Source organism: Ixodes scapularis, unplaced genomic scaffold (genome assembly GCF_016920785.2).
Source record: "Ixodes scapularis isolate PalLabHiFi unplaced genomic scaffold, ASM1692078v2 PGA_scaffold5__190_contigs__length_132052651, whole genome shotgun sequence".
NCBI classification, from domain to species: domain Eukaryota; kingdom Metazoa; phylum Arthropoda; class Arachnida; order Ixodida; family Ixodidae; genus Ixodes; species Ixodes scapularis.
The window spans coordinates 61,160,931-61,186,754 of NW_024609880.1; the positions used below are offsets into that span (position 1 = coordinate 61,160,931).

The 25,824-nt window shown below is 44.9% G+C and overlaps 1 protein-coding gene across 1 annotated transcript; it reads left to right on the forward strand.

Annotated features, from left to right (window-relative positions):
- Nucleotides 1-16,374: 16,374 nt before the first annotated feature.
- Nucleotides 16,375-25,824, forward strand: LOC115328158 (endochitinase). Its single transcript, XM_029989338.4, has 8 exons — nucleotides 16,375-16,439; nucleotides 16,931-17,131; nucleotides 18,314-18,576; nucleotides 19,712-19,812; nucleotides 20,489-20,612; nucleotides 22,379-22,567; nucleotides 22,647-22,769; nucleotides 25,550-25,824. Exons 1-8 carry the CDS (start codon nucleotides 16,379-16,381, stop codon nucleotides 25,697-25,699), a joined length of 1,212 nt encoding a protein of 403 aa, XP_029845198.1. The 5' UTR covers nucleotides 16,375-16,378; the 3' UTR covers nucleotides 25,700-25,824.

The following is a 25,824-nucleotide window of genomic DNA, read 5'->3' on the forward strand; positions in this document are numbered from 1 at the left end:
TACGGGTAAAAATTAAAGTTAAGGATTGTTTCAATTACCTAAGAGGAACGTATTATTTTCCACCTCTATTTGACGAAACCATGTTTATTAAACATTTTGAATCTCTGCGAAAGAATATCGTTTTGGACAAGTTTCGTGTTCCGATATACAGAGATTTTAATTTTTCTGGTGTAGAGTGGTCATTATAAACAGTAAAAATAGAAACATGACATAATTCAGGAAGGCCTCTTCTTTGTTGTAGTTTAATAATTTCAGCTGTCTTGAACAACTCAATTGGATAACAACTAGCGTAGGAAGCATATTAAATATGGTTCTTTCAAATGTGTCAATTCTAAGCTTATGTCTTGCGTCCAATTCTTTGGCACAAGTTGACGTGTACCATCCACTTTAATCGTCAAGTCTTGTTCTCCATAGAAACCATGGGTATCTTCGAGACCATACGCCTACAGTTTTTAAAACGGAGACTTTCTGAATTTGTATAGATCTATTGAAACTTCTAAGTGTTCCACTGTTCAAGCAATATCTGATGATGATTGTGCAACCGAGACTTTAACGACAATTTTTAAAAATGCCATCGACACGTTTATGCCGAAGCGTTCAACTAAACAATCCAAATATCCTGAACGGTTCTCCAAGGATTTACATTAGTATTCACTCAATAAATAATTTTTTCATCAACTTCATAAAAACGGCGGCTCTTCTCTTATCAATACCAAGTTTGGCCTATATTGTGCATTGGCGGAGATGACTGTTGAAGCACAATAAGTGCTTACATCTTGGCAGCGTAGAAAATAGCTAGTTTAGCCGTCCGAAAACTTTCTAAAAATTCTCAAAGAAACATACACCTGGCGCAATCCAAATTATATTTTAGTGACTGTTCAGATAGCACTCAGTAGTATGTCTCGGCGCTCTTGAAGTTGGTAGTGTTTTGGTGGATTATTTTAGAAAATGTTTTTTCTAGTCGTCAGCATTTTGTTCACGGGCGGTTTCGGCAGCTGACTTGTAACAATATTTTTTGCTATGAGAGTAAATTTTAGTGATATTGCAGAAGCGATAACAAAGTTAAAACCTCAGTTTTTATCTGGCATCGATGGTGTGCCAAGCTATGTTATCATAGGTTTGCTGAGCTCTTCATTCCTATTTTGGAACACATTTTTAACCTGACACTCCGCTCGAGTGTTTTCCTGTCACTCTGGAAAAAAGCGGTTATTGTTCCTATCTCAAAAGGTGGTGACGCTTCCCTATTCTCGAACTACCGTCCCGTCTTTCTGCTTTTAACCTGAAACTTTCTCTGGCTATGTGTTCGGCATTTCGTGAAGCCCAAATAAAAGCGTGGCCGCGAGGCTCGACACTGATTGGTTGGTGGGAGAGGAGGAGAAAGGTGCTCGACGCTATATGGTTACCGGGTAGGCGAGGAGGAGCTCGACCACCTGTGCGTACTGAGGGAGAGGAGGTCGCGAGTGTGCAAGACTCTGGAAGATAACCAGGTTTGTCAGCCCGATTTACTGTAGTGTCGCTTCGTTCTAGGGACTACAGTATCAATTGTGCGTATGGTACGCCTGATGAAGAGAGCCGTGAACGTAGGCCTCTGGCGTCAGGAAACTCAGAGTATCGCTAAACGTATGTGATGCCAGAACGTTTCAAGTATGCAACGTAGTTGCCTAAAAATTAGCCCTGATATTTTTTTTCTTGAAGTTTTTTGAGACTGCTGTGCGTAGCAGGATGCTTTGCTATTTTCTCAAATATTGTCGTCCTCGCATCATGGTTTCTTTAAATGGCTGGTCTGTAGATACCAATTTATGTGCTTTCTTAGAACACTGTGAGACGTTTGTTGTAAACAGAAAGCAAGTGCATTCAATGTATTTTGATTTGTCAAAATCCTTTGACAACATGAGTCACGTCTTGCTTTTGCACTAATAATCTCTTTGTAAGATTGACTCTTCATGATTTGTTAGTAAAATCATCTTTCAAGTTTCAACACACGCTAGGAGACAGTTTTCCTGCTTTCATATTTGTTCACCATGCAGTGCTTCACCACTTTCTTGATTACAGACACAATACAAAAATATTGTGCCACCCCTGGTTCACATGAATACATCCATTTCCACATATCACTGTCATTTGTACGGACTTTTGGCGACCTCATAACGTGTCAATATATTTGTCTGTGATTTTATGCAATATTATTTTTATTTTGAGTATAATTATTTGTTTAGTAGTTTTGAGTTTCTGATTACTTCTCCTTGGTGTTTTTTTACTGTTTCTACTCCGACTGATTTTACTCGGTGTCTTTGGTGTTATGTCTCTGTGTTTTGCTTTTCTTTTATTTTTTCGTACCAGTGAATGCATCTAACAGAAGGTTGTAAAGCCGTCTTATTGCACCCAAAAAAAAACATATTATATTACATCAATGTTTCAGGACCGGCTAAATTAATGTAGTGTTTTTCTGTTTATATTTTTTTGTTTCGCTGAAAACGCTTCAGTTATATAATTAATGTCTTAGAGCCAACACAAGTTTGATCCTAAACCCTTGAAACAAATTAATGGACCACAACGAATAGATCAATCCTGTGGTTTCTTACGAAACGAAGTTTTAATATACCACCTCTAAATGAACAGGTAAGTGACAATAAATGTGGCAATACCACTAGGCACCCTTCGCAATATTCAGTGCAATTGAGAGGGACAGGTTGTTTATGTATACCTAAAAAATAGGGTTTTTTTTCATCGTCGATATTGCAAGTTTTATTAAATTACGTTAATAAACGAGCGTTGACCCCATTTTGGTATTGTAAAAAGTACTTAAATATCACATTTCAGTTAACAGGCCTGATTCTAGTCTGCGCTTTAGCTGCGGATTACACCCGATAACAAAAGAGCACTACAAAACGACTTGAATAAAACTTTATTTTGCTGAAAGGTAACAATTATATAAAACTTTAGTGTGTTTTTTGTGCTTTCTTTTACGAAAGGCAGGCAGCAATAAAGCTTGAAAAAGGCGTATGCAACACGTATAGGAAAATATACTTCTATTTGTCGATACGTGTGAAAAGTGAACAGGCACTTCAAGAGTGGTATTTTATATCTTAACCGTCGACCGAGCTCCAGTTTATCTAAGGAAACTGACGAGGGAGAAGTGCAAGTCCTGCGATGACCACAATGACGCATGAAGAGATGTGAAGAGCTTAACGAAAACCAGTCGAACACGAGCCAAAGGCTCAACACGATGAGTAAGGTAAGTCCAGACTCAGCCAACGATACCAGCTATGGGTACCAATCAACCAACGCCGAAAGCCCTAGTCACCAGGCCGTTTCTGTTTATGATTGGTTAGCGATGGCGGTTTCTTGCGTCGCTGGCACTCTCGTAGCACGATCGAGTGTAGAGGTGAACGGTCTTCGCTAGCCTTGGCCAGAAGTACTTTTCTCGAATCCTGGCGAGCGTCCTGTTGTAGCCAAGGTGTCTAGCCGTTGGGTCGTCATGGCATCCTTGGAAAATTCCTTCTTGAAGACTGGAAGGAATAACCAAGAGCCATGTTGTGTTGTTGTTGACGAAATCCTCTTTGTACAGCACCCCTTGCCGTACGCAGAAGGTAGGCAGGCTTCGTAAGAAAGCCCGGGGAACTGCACTCGCTTGTCCCTCTAGGTGCTTGATGAGCACTCGCAGGTCAGGGTCGTCTCGTTGGAGTGCTGCCATGTCGCTGACATCCAGAGCTCCGAGGAAAGATTCATCGTCACCGTCTTCGATGCAGGCAGGGCAGGCCTCGACTAGGGCTCTTGACAGGCAGTCGGCGTCATTGTGCTTCCGGCCGGAATTGTACACAACGGTCATGTCGAACTCCTGCAGTCGTAGGCTCCACCAGGGAGGCGTCCGGAGAGGTCCTCCAGGTTGGCGAGCCAGCAGAGCGAGTGGAGGTCCGTAACGACGCGAAAAGGACTTCCATACAAATATGGGCGGAACTTTGTTATTGCCCAGACAACAGCAAGCCACTCCTTTTCAGTCGTTGAATAGTTGACTCCGCCTTGGACAGCGTCCGACTCGCGTATTCGATGACTCGCTCTGTCCCGTCTTTCATTCGGACCAGTACCGCGCCAAGTCTGGTGTTACTGGCGTCCGTGTGAATCTCTGTTTCAGCGAACTTTTCGAAATGGCCAAGAAATAGGGGCGTTTGGAGTCTTCGTTTGAACTCATCGAATGACCACTGATGTTCTTCTGTCCATTCAAACTTCACCGCGTCCTTCGTGAGGTTCGTCAGCGGTGCAGACAGCTTGGCGAAGTCCCGAACAAATCGTCTGTAGTAGGCACAAAGTCCAAGGATTCTTCTCATGGCCTTCTTGTCAGACGGCGGTGTAAATGCAGCTACGGCGCGGATCTTCTTGGGGTCAGGGAGAACACCTTTGTTGTTCACAACGTGGCCAAAGAACTTAAGTTCACCATAGGCGCATCGACACTTCGTTGGCTTGGGTGACAGGCCGGCGGTCTTAATGGCCTGAAGCACGGCTCGAAGTAGTCTCAGGTGTTCGTCTAAATCTTGTGAAAATACCACAACATCGTCCAGGTAGACGAAGTCGCTCTGCCATTTCAGACCTGCCGGCACGGTGTCCATAACACGCTGTAAGGTGGCTGGTGCTGTACAAAGTCCGAACGGCTTCACTTTGAATTCGAACAGTCCGTCAGGGATGACGAAGGCAGTTTTCTCCCGGTCGCGTTCGTCGACTTCAATCTGCCAGTAACTACTGTTCAGGTCCATCGACGAAAAATATGGAGAGTGGCGCAGTCGGTCTAACGTATCGTCGATGCGGGGGAGCGGATAGACGTCCTTCTTCGTCACAGCCTTCAGTCGACGATAGTCCACGCAGAACCGCAGGGTTCCGTCCTTCTTCTTTACAAGGACGACTGGGGACGCCCACGGACTTCTTGAGGGTTGAATGATGTCGTCGTCGAGCATATCCTGGACTTCATCTTGAATCACCTTCCTTTCCTTTAAGGAGACTCAATACGGCGACTGGTGGACACGAAGCGCGTCGTCGTCGGTAATAATGCGATGTTTCGCCATTGGTGTTTGGCGAACTGTCGGCGACGTGGCAAAACACTCACTGTATTCGGCGAGGAGATCAACCAGTTGCCGGCGCTGAGAAGCTGGGAGCTCGGGGTCGATGTCCAGCTGCGGCGGCGACGTGCTTTTTTGCTGTGAAGACGAGGTTTCCTCGGAGATTGCGGTGACCACGGCTGGTGCCTGAAACTCCTCGTCGTGGCCCACGGTGGTACACATCGTTAGGTGCTGCTGCTCCCCTCGAACGTTTGCCACAAGAGCAGTCGTACATCCCTCTTGGAGATCCGTTGCACCTCGTGCGACGCCAGTTCCTTTTTCAAGGGGCAGTTGGATGCTGCCTTCCAGAAGAGCTTCACCGTGCATGGCTGCGCCGGTTATGACGGTGACGAAAACACTCGACCGCAGCGATAGGTTCCCTCGTCGGCGATAACTCGGATCGCGGCTGACGTCGTGTTGGTCTTTACCGGCGGCAGGACAGGGTTTCGCAGCGTCAACTGGTTTGTCCCAAGGTCAATGACGGCACCATACTCGCAGAGAAAGTCCATTCCGAGGATAACGTCCCTCGCACAGTCTTGCAGAACGACAAACTTCAGAGGGCACGTCTCACCATGGATCTCGACGCGAGCAGTGACTCTCCCGACTGGTGTAATGAGGTGTCCTCCGGCGGTTCGTACTTGAGGTCCATCCCCGGCGTCGTGACTTTTCGAAGGCGGCGAGAGAGCCTCCCACTCAAGACTGAGTAGTCTGCTCCTGTGTCCACGAGTGCCGATGCGTCCTGGCCGTCGATAATCGCGTTTAGGTTGTTGGACACCGATGCAGGGGCGTTGTTGTGATGCGTAGCGTCGGGAGAGTGGGAGCGCTCCGTCGTTCTTGGAGGCTTTTTGCGTCGTCCTTCCACGGCAACTTCACCTCCGGGAGTCCCCGCGCTTAGTTTTCCCGGCGGGAAATGAAAGACAGGCTGTCACGGCGCGACCGACGGAAAGGCGATGCGGAACGCCGAGGGGATGGAGAACCGGAACCTCGTGGTGCTGTCGGTGCTGGTGACGGAGGGCAACGGAGGCATTCCTCGATGTCACGAGGGCGTTCGCCGTACCTTGGGCGAGGGTCGTTCGGCGTAAATCTTCGTAGGCCCATTTGGCGGTATGGGTGCACCCCCGGTAGACGTGGTCAGCTTCACCGCAGTGGTAGCACAGCGGTCGCCTGTCGGCCGTCCGCCACACGTCGGTTTTCCTTGTCGCAGCCCTTTCTGGGCGAACGTGCGTCCGATCTTCCTGGCGTCGGGGGTACTGCGGCGCTGGAGGTTCACGTCGGGGAGGAGCCATGTACGGACGCGGTGCTGGTGGTGCTCGTCGGGCCACTGCGGCGTAGCTTACAGCGGGCTCCTCCTGTGCTGCTACAATGACATGAGTCTCGGGCTGGAAGGCTCGGTGAACCTCCTCTCAGACGACCTCGCCGAGTGAGAATGAAAATGGGCGATGTGCAGCAGGTAGGAGCTTGCGGAGCTCTTTCAAAACGATATCCCGACGATCTCCCGAAGGCTGTCGACACCACTGGTATTCAAGTCCAGTAGGGAAGCTGCGACGGTGGGAGCAGTAGGCACGCCGGCAAATCGGTGGTAGTGGCATGCTCGGGCTGTCAGTGCGCGCTCGATGGTGGTGGCTTCACTCACAAAAGCGTCGACGGTCGTTGGGGGATTGCGAACCAGACCTTCGAAAATTTCTGCTTTGACGCCACGCATGAGGACTCGAAATTTTCTTTCTTCAGCGGCTTCCGGATCGGCTCGGGCACTTAGACGAAAGACATCCTCAAGAAAGCTGATCACGCTTTCGTTGGAACCCTGCACCCTTGTCTGAAGAAGGTCCTCTGCTCGATGGCGACGGTGGTGGTTAATGCACGTCCGCTTCAGTTCGACGACGCAGGACTCCCATGTAGTGAAGGAGGCCTCATGGTTTTCAAACCAGCGCCTCGCAGTGCCTTCAGGCGAGAAGTAGAAGTTGTGGAGGCACTGCTCAGTCGTCTATCCGTTGTGGCGGGCTTCACGTTCGTAGTGTCGCAGCCAGTCTTCAATGTCCTCATGGACGTCTCCATGGAAAGGAGGAGTCCGGGGTGCGACGGGCAGGACGACAACGGGCGGGGTGGTCATGGTCGGGATCTTCTTTTTCCTGTTCTCGGGCAAGAAGCCTAATTAGGGAGACTGACCACTGGTTCGATGGCTTCTCCGGACTTCGGCGTGTTCGGCGAAGGGTAGCCTTCCGGGGCTGAGCACGTCACTTGGCCGGGATGTCTTCGGAGGGGTACACTGGAGGGACATGCGTTACACCGCGCCTCTACCAAACTGTCACGGATGGTGACCAAAAAAAAAAACCAATAAACAGGAAGAAATAAACGTTTAATGCGGCGAACTTGTGTCCAAAACAAAAAGGGAATAGATGGTAACAAAAGAGCGTTGCGAGCGTCGAAGTCGGCGTAGCAGCAGGATCGAACGCTGGGGCGAGACTGACTGCGGCTTGCCAAGCGGAGCCAATTTTGTACACGCGTGGGCTTCTGGAACATTCGGCGTAGAAGGTTCGGTGTGTAGAACATTCTAGCCTCAAATCAGCCCCCCCCCCCCCCCCCCAAGACGGTTCTCGAATTTACCAAAATATCACATTACAAGAGTCAACAAAAATACGCAGCCGCGTCCAGGAATCGAACTCTGGCCTGCCGCGTAGAAGGGAAGCGCGATGACCGTTCAACCACGCGCGCGCTGCCTACATGGCCAGCTGCGCGCGCGGCAATATTTGCAAAGAGGGGGAAGCATGTGGCGTAGAAAAGTGGGAAGGAGAAAATAATTTGGAGATTTCGAAACCCCCCAAAATTTACACAGGCTCCCCTCCCCTCCCCCTTCCTCCCCCCCCTCCCCTCCCCTCCCCCCCCCCCCCCCCCCCTGCAGCAACAGTGTTACGAGGCGCGGGAAGCGAACAGACACGAGGCAAGGGAGGCCGAGTAACTGCGGGATTCGCGCCGAAGAATGGCGTTTATCTGTGTCCCGAAGCTCAAGGAGACTTGACCCATTTGCAGAAAGGATTGCTCCCCGCTTTTCCCCAACGTAGAAACTCTCGCCCACTACAGGAGGTGCACACACTGCATCCTCACTGAAAGGAGGCAACAAAATGCAGCACTTGCTCTGAAACTCCTCTGATGCTCCCGTAGTTTGTGCTGTACCCGAAGAATCGCGTGCTAAAGGGCAACGCAAAGATTATCTCTTTGCGTTGCCTTTTCCCAAAACTCAAAATATGCAGATTTTCAAAAAATGAAAGATCGTTGGACAGACTTGAAGCAATTCCCCCGACGTTTTTATATCAAAATAATAAACAAGGTGTGTTTGGAAGTACTTTATGTACATGGTACTTAAAGTGCTATTGTTTAGAAAAACTGTACTTTACTTGAAGTAAATCTCTGAACATGTACTTGTATTTTCTGAGGAAAGTAAAACTCCCGACTTAATGTACATTCGCCGAATTTGAAAACAAAAAGTGGCGATATCGTCATGAGAAAACGCACTCTTTCGAGACGTCATCTCATCATTTCTCTGAGTGAAGTAATGGCGGCTGTAAGACCTATGTAAATAAGTGCCTTATAATTTGGTTGTGTCAATAAGCTTGTCAGCGAGAGTAAAGCAACTAGTCTGCGGCGACTTGACTTTATACAATATTTGCTGCCACTTCCGTAAAAAACGGATGCACCTCCGATTACCCCTGAAGTAATGCGAAAGGGCATCATGAAAGATTGTGTTAAAGGTACTTGTACTTTACCTTGAAATATATTCTATTTATATGCGTTATTTCAAGTACATTGCACCCGGTGTACTTACTACTTTACTTGAAGTACATAACCTCTCATTTACTTTGTACTTTACTTTAAGCACTTTTTACGGGGTGATTCAAGGAGACGGCAGGCTTTTTAGATCGACTGGAAAATTCGGTTGCTTAATCGATCGCGCTACGACTTTGTGCAGCGTTGCCCACAAATGGTGCATTTTTTTGTAAAATTTGCAAAGAGCGAACTCACCTGAGGAAAAAGTAAAGAAAGAAAAAGGCTTAGCCCCTATGGAAACGCAGCGACGCCACCGGTCTTCAAACAACACGGCGCCGTTTCGCGCGGGAGACAAGAGATGGCGCAAGCGGTCGCGACGCCAACTGCCGCCAACGAACGAGCAGACGACGCCGAGAGCCGGCGTATTTAGCAGACAAGGAACTGCAGTTAATTGTTGTTACCGCGCCTGTTTTTGTTTCTGCGACTGTCGCCGCCTGCCGAACGCGCGCCGCTTTTGAGTCGAAAAGATTGTCTGCTAAAGACGCTGGCTCTCGGCGCCGTATGCTCGTTCGTTGGTGGCGTTCGTTGCGCCATCTCTCGTCTCCCGCGCGAAACGGCACCGTGTTGTTTGAAGACCGGTGGTGTCGCTGCGTTTCCATAGGAGCTAAGCCTTTTTCTTTTTTTACTTTTTCCTCAGGTAAGTTCGCTCTTTGCAAATTTAACAACAAAAAAATGCACCATCTGTGGGCAACGCTGCACAAAATCGTGGCGCGATAGGTTAGGAAACTAAATTTTCCGGTCGATTTAAAGAGCCTGAAGTCTCCTTGATTTACCCGGTATATGTCCTTTACGCAACACTGTAAACAACCAAACGCTGTCTAAAAGATCAAGCTCAGACAGGGCTAAACCTGAAAGTAGAAATGACACATTCGCAGTGCATCATTGACTCACACAAACAAAAAAGTACAAAACAATTAGGCACGCGCAGCAGAATCAGCTATTAAAGCATTTCTGTGAAATAAACAAACCGATTCATATTTGTCTAGCACAATTTTGCTAACGGATCAAAACCTCTGTAGAATTATTTTTACCATAAAAACATATAAAAGTAACTTCAAAAGTAACTCCAAAAGCAATTCGCTACTTTCTTGTGGTAATTAGTAATTTTCTCAAATACTTTCTATTTGAGTAATTTCTAATCTACTCGAATTACTTTTGACGTCAATACTCAGTAACTTAACCTAATTACTTTTTTGAGTAACTTGTACATGTAGAACTGCGCTCTAAAAGAAATACAAATAAAAGAGCACGACTTAGACAACGACAAATACGTCCGACACAACACACACTGTTCTTGTTTTACAGCAGCTTGACTCGCTTGACTCGCTTGCCCTTGCCTTATTTGCACCACTGGGTACACGAAAGACAAGCTATATCAACACTAAAGCCCATCAGTCATGGCAAAATGGTGCTAAACATTTCTATAACCCATGACGGAGTCCACAAAGAGGGGACAAACACAAGACGTCTTGTGTTTGACCTTTCTTTGTAGCCTCTGTCTTGGGTTTGTGAAATGTTTAACCTTAACCAACTCGCCTGCTTTATTACGTTATCTTCAGTCATCATTCCTGATGTAGGCACTGTCCCATGTTCGTCGTTATATTTGTCATCTCTCTTGGTGTCTTCTGTTTGAGGCGTTTTGCGCTTGTCCCCTTTCTGCAGCCTCCGTCTTGGGTTTTAGGATTTTTTTTAACTTTAACCAACTCACCTGCCTTAATACTTTATCTTCAAAATGGTGTGCCTATTTGTAAGGTTGAGACAGAAAGGCGCAACCTACCACCAGTTACTTCCGCCAGGTTAAGCGGTTATGGAGGTTTGAATCCGTGCACAACTTACAAAACTAGTCCGATTTTTGCAGGAAAAGTAATTAACACTAACCCCAAACCTTTGGTGGGTCATCCTACAGCACGACAGCGCACCACCCTATTTAGCGTCAGTGGCAAAAAAATAAAGATGGTGGAGTTTGGCAAGGATACTTTGTCGTATACGACATACTTCTCGGACATCGGTCGTTCGAATTACCACCTATTTCATTCAATGCAACACGACATGTCTGGTCAGAAATATTCGCAGCGACGTTAAAATATGTTTACCGTGGCTAACTCGCACCAAAACCAGCGTTCATGGTAACCGTTTGCTGTCGGAGCGTCAACAGAAAATTGCCGAATGTGGTAGAGTGTGTTGGTGAAACTTATTTTTGTACAAGATTAAATTTGTTCACAAACTCTTAAGAACATATGCAGGGCAATAAATACCAAATAGCGGAAGTATTTTAAAGCAAAGCGTACCGTGAAAGAATATAGCAATCGGATGTAATCGCATATGTATTATTTGTAAATAGCGTGAACACGTAAAACGTTAGTACAGTTAGTTTTACTTTAAATTTTGCGTAAAATATATTGACTGTGTGTCACAATTCAAACTCTTTACAGGGTTGCCGGGCACAAAAATTAGTAGCCTATCCCACAATGCCACAATAGTCTTATCATTTCAAATGCATTATTTCGCTTCAAATCCAAATTTGGGTAATTGGTAAATTGCTAAAATTACAACAAAAAAAAAGGCTTCGCGCATGTTTTGTTTTAAAGCAACGAACGACGTTTGGCGTGCGTACAGTCCACATATCGTGCTGGTTTTTAAACCAAAATACTGCATTTTTGTGTGGATTGCACGTGTATTCTAAACACTGTGAACCAACTAAACCTGATCTTACGGCGTCGTCTTCAGATGGTTCGTAGATATTCTAATATCGAACTTCCTATCTTAAGTACATATGCGGTGTTGAGGGATCGTGAGAGGCCTCCAGGCCGTCCCACTGCTTCGTTACTACCAAGGCGGATTGGATATTTGTTAATGTATGCAGCTGAACAGTTTTGACGAAATACCACGGCAAGGAATGAACGAAAACACTACGCATGAAACGGCGATATCTTCGTTTATTCGTTCATTACTTTCGTGCTTTTGTCAAAGACTTGATCAGAGGACCAAATTGACAAACATGAACTAACTAGCCGTAACGGATTTGTCAGTCGCGAAATGTCTCTCTCCGTAACGTTGCACGGGCCCAGTGGTCCTGGGTGTTGTTTTTTAAGCCTTCCATCAGAAGTTCCACAACGTTAAATGCAGGAACCTATTCCGACCTATTATTAAGAGCGAAAAGCGAGGAAAAAACCCAGCGAGAATATCACATAATACCCGTAGGGTTACTTGTTTTCCCTTAAGTTGCCCGGCGCCTGGTAAACCGAATTTCCTTTCCTCAAGAACACTCGAAAGTATCCGACGGCAATATCTGAGTTTGCCGATCCACGCCAATGCATCGAGGTATGTAAGCATTCTAATTAAACCTATTAAAAGTATTGATCCGCTGGGGAGAGACAGAAAGGCCCAAAATCACTGAATGTTTCCAGAGTACCGCATTGTCCGTTTCAACTTAGAAAGCGAACCAATAAAGATCTCTGATTGACTTGTTTGCCATCTCGAAGCTCATGAAAAGAAATAAAGCAGAATAACGTATCTGTAACCTCTTCACGGTGACCTCAAATAGTTGGAAAATTACAACCAGTCAGAAGGTGATAAGCGTATTGGTTTTCGGGTAGTAAGACAAAACAGTACATAAAAACCGCACACACCAAAACCGCATGGTCAAAACAGTACGATGACAAAACAGAAGACTTTAAAACAGCACAGCGACAAAAGGCCTCGTGCCAAAAAATCACAATATCAAAACAACACATAGACAACACAGAACGCATGTATGTGACGAGTGGCGTTAGTAACCGCGTAGCTCTATGTAAATGTTTCAAGTTATGTTAATGGCGTGTTAAAAAATATGTGATTATTTTAGGCGGTTTATGTAGTCACTACGAGCAGCCTGCTACATGAAAATGATCTTACACCTTTTGAATTTATTTATTCATAGTGACAGACACAAAGCTAGAGAACCTGCAGTGATTTAACAATGCCCGTGAGCATACGTCTTAACCTTTCTTGAAACTATGACCTTGTAATACGGACATATTGTCGAAAGGGCGATGTTTAATTGAGGATTCGATTTTCTGTCTGAAACCCCCGGGTTGTTGAAATCCAATCCCCAGTGTCTTCGCTGCGATGCGCTAGATTCCCTGCGAAGATCTAACTCGTGAACTCCCAATATTTACTTTACTTTTCTTTGATTTTAGTTATTTGAAATTCCTAGCCCTATAGCCATAGTTTTTTCGCGTTTTTTTTCTTGTCCTTCAAACTTTTCTACAGGTATCTTAAATGTATGTTAACAGATTCATTGATCCAGTTCGCTTTCCCATATATATAAATATTTTTCGAAGCTTCGGATTTTTTAGCTCAAGGACCATTCAGTGTCTCGAGTCGGGTCAACTAAAGCCAACCGAATATTTCCGTAGATGCATTAAACTCAGCAGGAAACACTTTCAGGGACAAAAATAAAAAAAAAAAAAAAACAAGATATCGTAATCGTCGTTTAAATGCCTGAAAACCCAGACGACGTCATCGTTGCGCAAGTCGCATTGAGAGAAGGACGTGAAGGTCAGGAGCACGCAATCTCGCGCAGTCGCACTTTCCTCTTTATTCATTCATGCCACACACAGCAACATTATGGTTTTCTATGCCGAGAGCAGTGGGCTTTCGTTTGGTCTTTCCCGACTGGGATGACGAGACGGTCACTACCAATACGCATTACAAAAAAAATTGCTCATCTTACCAGCAGTAATTTATTCGGTGGTGCTTTTGTATCGACAGCCAGCGATCAGCTATACCGTCGGGGGTTCGGTATTGATTGGCGGTATACTGAAGGTCATTATTTTATCAGAGAAACTGCAGTGTTGTTGTCATGATATCGTATGCTTCTTTTCTTTGTTTGTTTTTCTATTCAAATATAGCACCTAGGGTTCACCGAACATCCTATTTATCTACATTGTCACTTTCCCCGCGCTACGCCTTGTGGATGGCGAATGCGGATGTCACCGCCTCGAGGTTCGTCGCTTCTTCGGTTCTTATCGAAGCCACAGTCTTCCAGCGGTTCCAGAAGCACCGTGTCCGGCCGTAGGCGCAAAAACGGCCACCGGAATTCCACGTCGGCACGTGTCTTTAATCATCTTGAGCGCGGAAACGCCACGCAACAACAACAATATCAGAAAATAAACACTATCCGGTTTGAGAAGTGGAGAGACTAGAAAACGGTGAGCCCGTCTGTCTTCTTTTTTTATTTCTGCGTTTGTGTTTTCTCCTTTTTTTGCTATGCCCGATGGCCCTGTGCTTGCGCAGCAAGGTGAAACACACATTTCCTCCTCTACCAACACGTCGCTGTGGCGCCTCCTCGTAGCGTAAAGGCACAGGCTTAGAGGATCATCAAGTGACCGCCGTTGGAAAACCGAGGAAACTCATCGGGTTCTGATTGACGCGTCTTTTCTTTTCACGTGAGTGCTACAACGTTTTCGACAGTTCTTGCGCCAATACTTTGCAGTAATGCTCAAGGTGTTTATAGACGCGACAAACATTTAGGGTTCTTGATTGTGAGAACCTTTATGCTGGCGTTTTGCTGCTATAAGCTAATTCAGAAACGCGAAGCGTGCGTAACTTAGTCTGCCTCTTTGTCACGGCAGATGCCCGGCTTCTGATTTCAAAAACTCCTCAATTAAAAAATAATAAAAATAATTGAAAAAAATTATTCTTTGAACGGAAGCAGTTTTACGTTCTAAAGAACGAACTCCATGGGTCGAGTGTACTGCGAATAACCAAGGAGCTTCGCTCTGTAGCACGTTCGCTCTGCGCGCAGGGTCAGAACAGTGGATGTTCCGTCGCGCGCCAAGTGAACCTACCGCCGGATGAAGTTAGTCAGTTATTCAGCACATACTCGCTATTAACAGCCAAAAACATATAAAACAGCATTTCTTTGGGCTAAATGGGCAATTGGGCGAGTTAGTAAGAGTTCATCACAACTTACAGCGCGACCGGGACAAGGACAAACAGAGGAGAAAACACAGGACAAGCGCTGTCTGTCCTTGTCCCAGTTGCGCTGCAATTTATGATTTATCGTGGTTATTACGTGATTTCAAATAAGCTAACTTCATTTCGTATTGATTTCTACGACCCGTAATTTCTTATCCGGCGAAGTGTTTTTTTTTTCATCACTTTATTTTATTGATATTGAAAAAAAAAAATTGCTCAATAGTTTCATCCTTGAAAACAACCTGTGCCAGCTTTTAACCGTTCAAGCAAATAAAAATATAGAACTACTTACTTTTCCTAGTAGCATGTATTAAAAATTAAAAATTATCGTTTCCTGAAAGTTGGACTGAAACCTGTAGTATAAGAATTCAAGGTCGCTTCGTTGGACACTTTGATTATAAAACTGACAACCAAACTTGTTGGAGTCAATTTGTGACGTAACAGGTGTTGGTTAACCAACTCCGCGACTGCCGGAAGAACGTCTTTTCACGTGGGATTGTCCGTACATGGGCTTGAATTTTGAAAGCGGGAGGCAAAGCAGGAGATTTTAGTGCGAATTGCGGATTCATATAAATGTACTTGACGTTAGCCTTCCTGAAATAGTTTAAAACTTTAGAAAGTTATAACTCTGCATATCCAAACTGAATGTCCTAGCAGCATAATTCAAAGAATGTGCCACATAATTTAAAAAATGTGCAATCCTTAAGCACCCTGTCTTGCAAGTCATTCGAATTGTCATTGAATTATTGCAAAATCACACGTGAAAAAGGTACCCTCGCGAAAGAATTTTAAAGTAACATTGATTCGATAGATCAAACAGTTGCAAAGCTTTATACTTAAATGGAAACATCAAACTTAAAATAATTTTGCAGACAAACAGGAAAATACAGATTACGTGCAAAAATATTTTCATTTTTGCCCATAAAGAAGTGATGTGAAACTGCAACCCGGATAAAATTTGTTATTGACAATCATAAATGAGCTTTTTTCATAAAAGGGCTAGTCAGCTTCTTACCTCCCTAAAAGAATGTAAAAAAAAATGAAAGACGTTTACGACTCCCTGTGATGTCGAATTAGAGCGCTGCTCTTGAGGAGGAGGAGGGAAAGGTACGGAGGGGAGGGGACGGTACCGAGGGGAATTCACCGTGAAATTGCGGGACAATTTCCCACTTAATTCCACCGCTAAATTTAGCGAAACATTTCCCCGCTAACTATGGCGGAAAACTATGCGACGCCGCTCAAGCCGGAAACGGGTGCCTAAAAGCTGCGCTCTAAAATTATGGTTGTCTTGTTAGTACGTACACCTTATCTCTGAGTTTTCTTTTTTTGCTTCGTTTGTAGTAAATTGTTTCTCTTTGGGTACGGCCGTACAGTGTGAAATTTGTAAAATATATATCTTAACGTCTCTCACAAATGTCATAAAAGCGATACTACTCGCCGTTAATAAATTTAAGATTTTCTTTTCGTTGCTTAATGACTAAAGTACGCTTGTATTGCATTACAGAATCAACATGTCCACAATTCTTCCCTTTTTCTCGTTCATACTGTGCATTATTTCATCTACCCAAAGCGGTAAGTGCAATTTTTGTTATAGAATAATTACAATAAAAACCACTCATAATGCCTGTTTCACATTCTCCGTAGCAATTCAAGTAAATTTTGTGCTATCAAATGGTCTCCTATCTTGAATTTTGTCTGCTTGTGCTCTTGAAATATTAGATGCGATATGTAGCATGTGGAAAATACCAAAGTGAGAGAGAGTTCTTCTCTTATATATAAAAATGAAAATCTCTAGAAGTTTTCAAGGAGACGATATGGAAATTTCGCAGAACAACCATCATTTATGTTTTTCTTGTTGCTTGAATGTCGTCGAGAGCTTTTTTTTTTTTTTTGTGGTTTCAATATCCCTTTTTTTTACTATCCAAGCGGCGCCGGTCTCTGAGCACTTCAGAAATTAACAATGAAAAAAAGCCACGCATGCATGGAAGGGCACACAATGAAGTAAGACAATTTGAGGCAGCATGATGTTCAACGGCGTTTTTCTCCCTATCCCTATCCCTCAGCGGACGACTTCATTAAGAATGGCGGCACACCAGTCGTGTGCTACTATCACGGCTGGGCGGCCACCCGGTCCAGCCCCATGAACTACAGGATCAAAGACATTCCAGGCGACCTGTGCACGCACGTCAACTTGAATTACGCCGGTATTGACATGGACAAGCTTACAGTCAAGGATCTCATTCCAGCGTATCAAATCAATTCGCGTAAGTATGCAAAGCCGAAACAAAAATGGCCGTCTTGTTTGCATTTCCCAAAGATGTTCTAAATCCACATCAAGTACCAGGATACCACGCCACCGTGTCACATGACGTCATTCTGTCACGCGACGTCATTATATCAAGTGATGTTATAATGGCACCTGGTGTCGCGACGTCATGTCTTTTTGTGGTGTCTTGTGACTTCACAAAAAAAAACTTTTAAATACAATGATTTTAGAGAGCCCTTGGGATAATGTCACAGTGTCATGGACACCGTGACGGGGCAATATCTGCGGCCACAGAATCACCATTGTGCAGTTGTGTTGGTAGGTTCGGAGCGATCCAAAAGCGCTCCCTGCTCGCGCCTTTAGTGCGGTATAGACGCGAGCGCGTCCTTGCACGCCCAAGAAGATACCATCAAAAAACCGCTCCGAAACCACTCCAAACCCACAAGGCGAATTCTTTATAAGTCTGGTTTTGTAAGCGAACATATTAAGCTTCACCCTGCGCTTCTTCAGCTGTTGGTGAATACAGATACGCCTCCACAGAGCTTCACTGATAAGGGTTCAATCACGCTGCGTTACCAGCCTCGATGCGGAAAACATTATGATGTGATCCACAATTGACTCGGTCTTTTTTATTTTAATGACTAAGGGTAACGTTTATTGTCGCGCTAGCATTAATTTCCCTCTTGGTCTTTTTATATCCGCAGGTGTCGAGTTGTAATTATTAGTTGTGAGCATCCCAACTCGTGCGAGACTGCACTTTAAAAGCGCCCGTGAGTTCACACTCCTGCAGAACAGGGTGAGTGCAAAGCACGGCGAACAATACGAGAATCCTTGCAAATGACAATGCTCGGAATACGATTATATCTAAAAAAAAATGTAATGTGTGCCGGATACTGAGCAAGTGAGAAGTCATGTTCATTTTCCCTGTGCACATCGCATTTTGTTTATCTAATCGTATTCCGAGCTTCTTCATTCGCTGGGATCCTTCTATTATTCGCCGTGAATGGGTGTCTCTATGTTTTGAGGGAAAGTGAACTCACAGGCTCCTTTTTTAGTGTGTAGAATTATCTTCTGAAAAATTACACGATGCTGGTCTTTCGTTAACTGTACTACCCCGATCTCAATTTCAAAGGTCGCAAAGTAAATCTGTGTACCGTTTTTTGTGGTTGTTTTTTTTTAGGACAGTACAAGGAATTTACCGGCATCAAAAGCAAATTCCTGTTTGTAAAGACGATGATCTCGCTGGGAGGTTGGGACCAAGGAGGAGAAGCTTTCTCGTACGTTGCGAGGGATCCAGTCAGACGCTGCAATTTCACAAAGAACCTGTACAAGTTTCTCAAGGACAACGACTTCGACGGCGTAGACATCGACTGGAGATTTCCCGCCAGCCCCGATAGGGCCGGCCAGCCAGAAGATAAGGAAAACTACGTACAACTCCTGAAGGTAATTCATTCAAATCGTAACTTTGCGCCGTGTGAAAACCCCTTCAGTTGACGGCAATACTTGCGCTAACCTTTCCTGAGTGTAATCTAAATTTAACCGTTTCTTATTTTCTTCTACGCGTGTAATTTATTTGAGACGTCGCTTCGGGCCCTTACCGCAGACGAAGCAGCAAGATACAATTTGTTCGGAGACATAGCAATCATTAGGGCTGAGTTGTAACGAAAACAATACTTTAGACTTTAGTGTTTTGATTTGTGTCTCATTCCAACACTGCTTACATAACTAAGATCTTCTACTCAACCTGCCGGGAGCGGGTGCTGGCTACATATTGGAAACAAGTACCGATTCAGTGTTACGCTCGGTCTCGCGTTTAATCAGAGAGCACTAGTCCCAGTCAAACGCTGACTCATCAGTCATGTTTACTCAGTGAACCCAAGTTGGCCTCCGTTTAGTGACGCAAATACTCTGGCAGTAAAACCTTATTTTCTAGGAGCTGTTGCTCGTTCTCCTCGTACCAACGAAAAACAAGCTGAACTGTCGCGGACTTCAATGTCAGAATACATAGGGGATTTTGCACTTTGGTTAATGAGATCGAATGACACCAGGTTCAACCGTTCTGGCCCGCGATAAAAATGCCCGTTCTAAGTCAGGTGGTGTGCTTCTTTTAATAGTACGATTATCTCGTTAGTTAGTATAAGCAGGGCCTGGAGCAAACATATGTTCAGCAATTCGCCCAATGTGCGAGTAGATAGTTTGTTCACGACGCAGTAAAGTGAACCTCAAAAAAGTTTCGGTGTGGTAAAATGTCCAATGGACATAAACCTAAGAGCCAGTAAAACATCAATTCGTGAATTTGTGTAATAACACTAAGTGGAGATTAACAAAGCTCTTGATTAGACGCTATTCATTTACAAAACACAGATTTACAAAAAAAAGAACTCGGTAGTGCTTATATCCGATTGGTCTTTACGCCACATCCGTAACAGCAGAAGTCAAAGTTTATTGGCAAATGCATGCACCACGTGTTTTAGCTATATATAAGTAACAACGACTTCTATACTAAAGAGAGTGATATTTTGTCCTTAAAATTGTAACCCCGTCGTCTTCTTTTTTTTTCTTTGCGCTTTTCTTGTAGAGTTTTTGCTCACTCAGGAAGAAAGGACTCACTGTGACGGCCACGGTCCCTATAACGCCATATTACCTGGATGCCGGATACGACATTAAAGAAATGGCTAAGTAAGATTGGAAGTCTTCATCAATCATTCATAAGAAACGAATTAACGTATAACTTTGAAATTATCGACTTTTTTCTCGATAAAAACGCACAACAATTATATCCAAAGCCGCCAATAATCTTCATAATACCATTAGCGCAACTTGTATGTGCTGAGCTGGCTCACATGTCTTATAGGCAGCTCGAGAAACGCAGGACGTAGCCTATCATGATTACGCCTCTTGATTCGTGATTTGCGCTTGGGTGTTTCTGATTGGCCGAAGTCACAATCCTATTGACAGCATAGCGATAAAAAAAGGCTTAGAACTCATCCCGCCCTCCTTTTCTTAAGCTGTCGGTGACTGTAAATGGAACCAAGATTTACTCATACCATCAACATTTTTTTTAATCAGCTGAAATGACTATATTATTGGGAGAGTTGGTGGTGCCATACGTTCCGAATTCGCAAAAGAGGTGTCAATTCTTTGTTTCTGACACTCAAGCAGCATGTCTATCTGACGATGATACCGCTCGACCTCCTCGCTGATTAAGCTGAGTTTATGCCCAGATACTGCGGTTTCGAGAGTATTTCGGGGGCAATTAGTATACACGTGAAGACACTACCTACCTAATGTTTTAAAAAATGTCATCTCTGTTGTTGTTGTTTTTAAATGTAGAAAAATTATTCTTTGTTTGCAGGTACGTTGACTGGTTCAACGTCCTTGGTTTTGACTTGAGAGGACGCTGGACTGGTATTGCCGATGTCCACAGCCCCTTGCATGCACGTTCTTTTGAAACCGGTGATGTCCGGAATCTCAACGTGGTGAGTTTGAGAGAACAGTTTCTGGATGTGTTTATCCACTCTAGGAAATCTGTTGCGTCTACATTTCCACAATGCCCTCGAGAAAGCCAGTCGCTGCAATTTATGAAGGAAGCTGGGCAATGAGGAGGCTGAAAATATTTTAGACCTCAGAAAACAGTCTCCCCATGATACTCAATATAGTGAAACATCATGCTAAAATGTCATGTCACAACGCACTGTGTTTTGTTTTGTTTTCTTAAGTTAAAACATATTTTCAGCATTGTCATACGCCGAGAACCCTCCATAGATCGCAGCAATTGGCTTTCCCAAGCGCGTTGCGGGAAAGTGGATGCTCGTGTTTTCTTAGAGTGTGAAGTTTCTATGACCTACTCTTTAGATTAAAATAACTTCTTACGTTCGATATCTTCAGGCGAAAGCCTTACTTGTCCTATTACGCGAAAAAGCGGCGGCGCTGTGCCCGAAAGATGGTCACACCATTACGTCATCAAGCACGCGCCTCAAAATTAAAACACGAAAAAAAGCACAGCAGCGCAGATGCTTCGTCATTGATGTCGTCGTGAAGCCGGCGGGGTTCGCAGCGCTTGCGCGGTGGGGGACGGGGGGGGGGGGGGGGGGGGGGAGGCGTGATGTCACCGCCCGAGCGCTGTGTGAAAAAAGAAGACGTGGCGCGCTGCTTGTAGGAATGCCTACTGTAGGAATGCTTTCGAATTCCTACAGCAAGCAGTCTTAAGTGTCTCTGCCTAATATTTTAATGCCATGCTTCTTTAGTTCGTCTGCTTTAAGAGCAGTGCTCTTCTTTTTATAAAATCTAAAATAATAATATGAAAGTAAAAACAAAATTGCGCGGATAATCATACGACGTGATGCGAATGGCAGCGTCAGTTTGTGCGACATATCGATGATATTGCCTCGTGGTTAACTGGGCATTCCGGTGATGTAGTCTCGCTTGGTGTCTCGCATAAACCACAACCCATCACGCACAGCCGAAGCAGCACAGATTTGTCAAATCATTGGCCAATGGCTGGCAATGGTCCTTCGGCAAGTGGCCAGACAGTGGCCAGACAGTGGCCAGCCATTGGCCAATGACTGGCCTTTCTCTGGCCATTGACCACTGGCCACTGGCCATCAGCTATCGGCCTAGCATTGGCTGATGAATGGCTACTCTTTGGCCATTGGCGAAAAGACCACAGCCAGCCATTGGCCAATGCCTGGCCAAAATCTGTGCTGCTTGGGAGAACAACTAACACCAAACACGTTCTCGTGGACGTGCAGCACAAACTTCTTGGTCTCAGCAGCGTGCCCGATCCCTGCTCGGTAACGTTCTCTTCTACGTGCCCCTTCACGCATAGCACGATCTTGACGCCGAATGCGTTCCATTCTAACAACCAGGGTGAAAGCGTCGGCGCCTACACATCGACGACGTTCTTTCTCAAGGTCGCGTTTACGTCGTCGATCAGCCGCTGCTTGCGACGGCGTATGCTTCGGCCGCCCCATTATCGCGCGCAAAGGCTTAGGGCGCCGAATGAACGGGCGACTGAAGGCGAGAAAAAGAAGGTGGCGAGGAGCGCGATCACATTGCCCCTAACATAATAGCGATTGTCTGAAAGCGCTGCGTCTTAACCGCGAATATTATAAACGAAAATGTGAGAGTATATCACTGCTGTACTCGCTTTCTCCTGGCGCGAATGCTCCGTTCGTTTTCGGCAGCATGATACTCGCTCAGCATATGCCAAATGCAGCGAGCATTCGTTATTCTCTAACTTTAGGAAAGGGGCCTGGCAAGACTCGTAGAGCTTGGCGCCCCCAAGAAGAAGCTGGTGCTTGGAATTCCTTTCTTCGGGCGGAGCTTTGTCCTTCAGGACAGCAACAAGACCCAAGTGGGTGCCCCCATCAAGGACGCACCTGCAGTTCCTGGACCATTCATTGGCAGCACGGAGATTATGGCTTACTACGAGGTATATACGTCTTCATTACCATCGGTCTGGTTTTGTGTGAACAGGCGTGGCAACCAAATCCTATTTTGCCAACACGCAGATCTGCACCAATATCGTGGACGAAATTGCCACACGGGAGTTCGACAAGGAAGCCATGTGTCCTTACATACATTACGATGACCAGTGGATTGGATACGAAGATGAAGAAAGCGTAGGAGCGAAGGTGGGTTCTTCGCTTACTTATGCACGAATACCGTCGGCCCCATTCAAAACTAGCTTATAGTTATCAAGATGTCAGGGCGTGTCTTTCCGAAGCCGGAGCTCCAGCATGCACTCGTTGCATCTCGTCATATTTTCGCTGCGCCTGGACGCTCAAGGCTTACGAGACGCCGAAAAGTAATCGAAGGTAAGAAGTTGAGGCGGGACGACAACTGAAAGACCTCCCTGTTGTTCTAATCCTGCGTGTAACTACAGAACTTTGTGAGCGTACTATTAAAATGAAAAACAGCATGACATATGATGTCCATGTAAAAACTAGGACAATGTAAGCCAGGCACGTAGCCTGGGGGGTGGCTCGTGGGCCCCCCCCCCCCCCCCCCCCCGAAATCCTCAGTTTTGCTGGGACCTCCTCTACCCCATCCCCCCATCTATGGTGATTTCCATGAGCGCCTCCCCCCTTAATCCCCCCCTCCCCTCTTCCGAAATGAAATTCTGGCTACGTGCCCGATGTAAGCGATGGGTCAGTTCATTTTAATTTACTGCAATTCTAATCATATTTGACTGTCGTAATGACCCAGCAGACTGATTAAGTATATTAAGCAATATAGTTCAAGAAAGATATGCAAGTCTGGTGCACTGATATGTAAGTCTGGTTCCACCGACTCTTTGCCAGATCACTACCAGTGACCCAAACAAAGGAGGTTTATTGTGTGGTCCACAAAGTTCAAAAGATATAGTATGGTTTCCAAACGACGAAATCAGATGCAACGTTGGGATGCAACTAACAAGCCAAAGAGCAACGGCTTCGTATCTGGAACAGGCGATGTGGTTCTTCGACGATGCGTCTGGTTTTTAATTCAATAGATCAAGATGCATTCGCTACCGCCTACTCGAGAAGGCTGTTTACCCTCAATGTTTTGCGCGTACATATGTTGCATTGAATTGATAGGAATAAATACAAAATTTTAACAAATTAGCTAATTAATAAGGTAATGTAGTAAGCATTAATAAGGAATATAGAATCTCTTGAAAGTAATTGCGGCCGAGATCAGCGCTTAGTGCATAGCCTATCTTTCATGGAATAAAGAACGTTCATTTGAATATGTACTTGAGAGGACATGCCTGCACAATGTTAATAAGACCGTTATAACACCGATCATTCTTTATAGATCTCTGATAATAGAACCTAAAATAGGTTTTTCTCGTTTGTTTTTTAAACAAAACGATGTTTTGCGAACAAGAAAGAGCCAGGCAGCTAAATATACGGTTCTTAGGTGCTTGTACTTGATTGCGCTACTTGTGGCGCTGAATCTTTTTCTGTGATAGCGATAATGAAAATTCATTTCGAGGCAAGAAGGAATGAAGAGTGAGAATACTTTGGATAATGTTGCAGAAAAACAAGTTTGAACAGTTGACTGACAGCACAGAGCTGAAGAAGCTTACATTAACAAGAAACGCTGCCAATGCGACGACGCGTCATCACGATCTATTGATGGCTCATTTGGAGTGGGTTCTAAATTACGATCGCACTATTTGGTCGCTAGACTACCAGCACTGCTGGTAGTCTAGCAACCAGACGCTAGCACCACACGTCGTCCCGTACCAACGTTACTAAAACACTCAGTTGGGAAACTCCCATAGAGACAGCTTCGAAGGAGTGGCCCCAATCTGTCTCCGAGCACCGAGCTAATGACGAACACAACGCCACCATTTCTCCCGCAGCGGCCTCTCGTAGAACTGCACGTGACTTCTATTTTGGCTAAAAACAGATACAGCGGTAGAGGTTACAGGGGTGCCACCCCCGTCTCCCCGGCGGACGCGCCGCGTTCAACTACTGCCGTTAAAATGCACCTAGGTCAGGACGTGCTACCTTGTATAAAAACAATATTAATTGTTCCGCAAAACCTTGCGAACTAAAGATGATAAAAACATCACGCGCCCATCATGTGGTACTAAACTCCAATAAATTTCATACAAAAAGAGTCTTTTCCGTTTGTTTTTACGCAAAAACAGGCTTTCAAAAAGCTCAAGGTGACCACAGTACAGACAAATGATAAAGAGTGGCGCTGTTGTCGCATTTAGCTCGGTCTCGGTGGACGCCAGCGGCCCAGGTTTCGACGGCGAGTTTCCCAACTGTGTGTTTTAGTAACGTTGTCCCGTACCAAGATCTCCCATAGCGTTACTGAGAGCTAGGTTTCGTGACCAGAAGCGTATTCAAGAACTCTGGTATTACTGAATACTTGCTGTCATGAAACATAGATCTTGCACAGATTAGAAAAATAAGCTTCTTCTAGAACTGGTATCATGTGCAGCATGGCGTAAGTTGGTGATCTTTACTGTCCAAATCGGATTACGCTTTGTCGCGACCCTATACACGCAAGCCGCATAGACTTTTGTAGGGACTTACATTTGTGTTCGTATAAAATCTGCGCCCAAATAAAGATATCAAAAAAACTACTTACCTAATAATTAATTATGCAATTGATTGATTGCATGTCTGGTCGATTGATTGATTGATTGATTGATTAATTGATTGATTCTCTCAGATTGGGAGAGCTTTTGATTCATTGTTCACCTCAAATCTGCCCTACTACAAACCAGAACACATAATCTTTATCAAAACCAAACTTAGAAGCAATGTGGACAGAAAAACAGATGCTCGTCAATTAGAACAAAAATTTTAAAATGGGCAAAGTCGCAGCCGCATTGTCATGAGGTAACGAACGGGAACTAACAGTTCTATAAATGAATGGAATCACAATACGTTTATTCTTGTCATTTCAGATGGATTTTATCATCAAAGAAGGTTACGCGGGCGTGATGGTCTACAATAACGACATGGACGACTTCAACGGAGTGTGCGGCAAAACGCATCCCCTGCTTAAGACCATCTACGAAAAGCTGGCCGAACTGCCGGAGCGAAGGAGGCGATGAATACATAGTAATAAATAAATAGGCAACATTTCAAAGAAATGATTTCTCCGGACAAAGAAGTCAGATTTCTCTTAGCAGCGTCTAAAGACCTGAAATTGAACATCATTAAAGAATTTCGTTCTTGT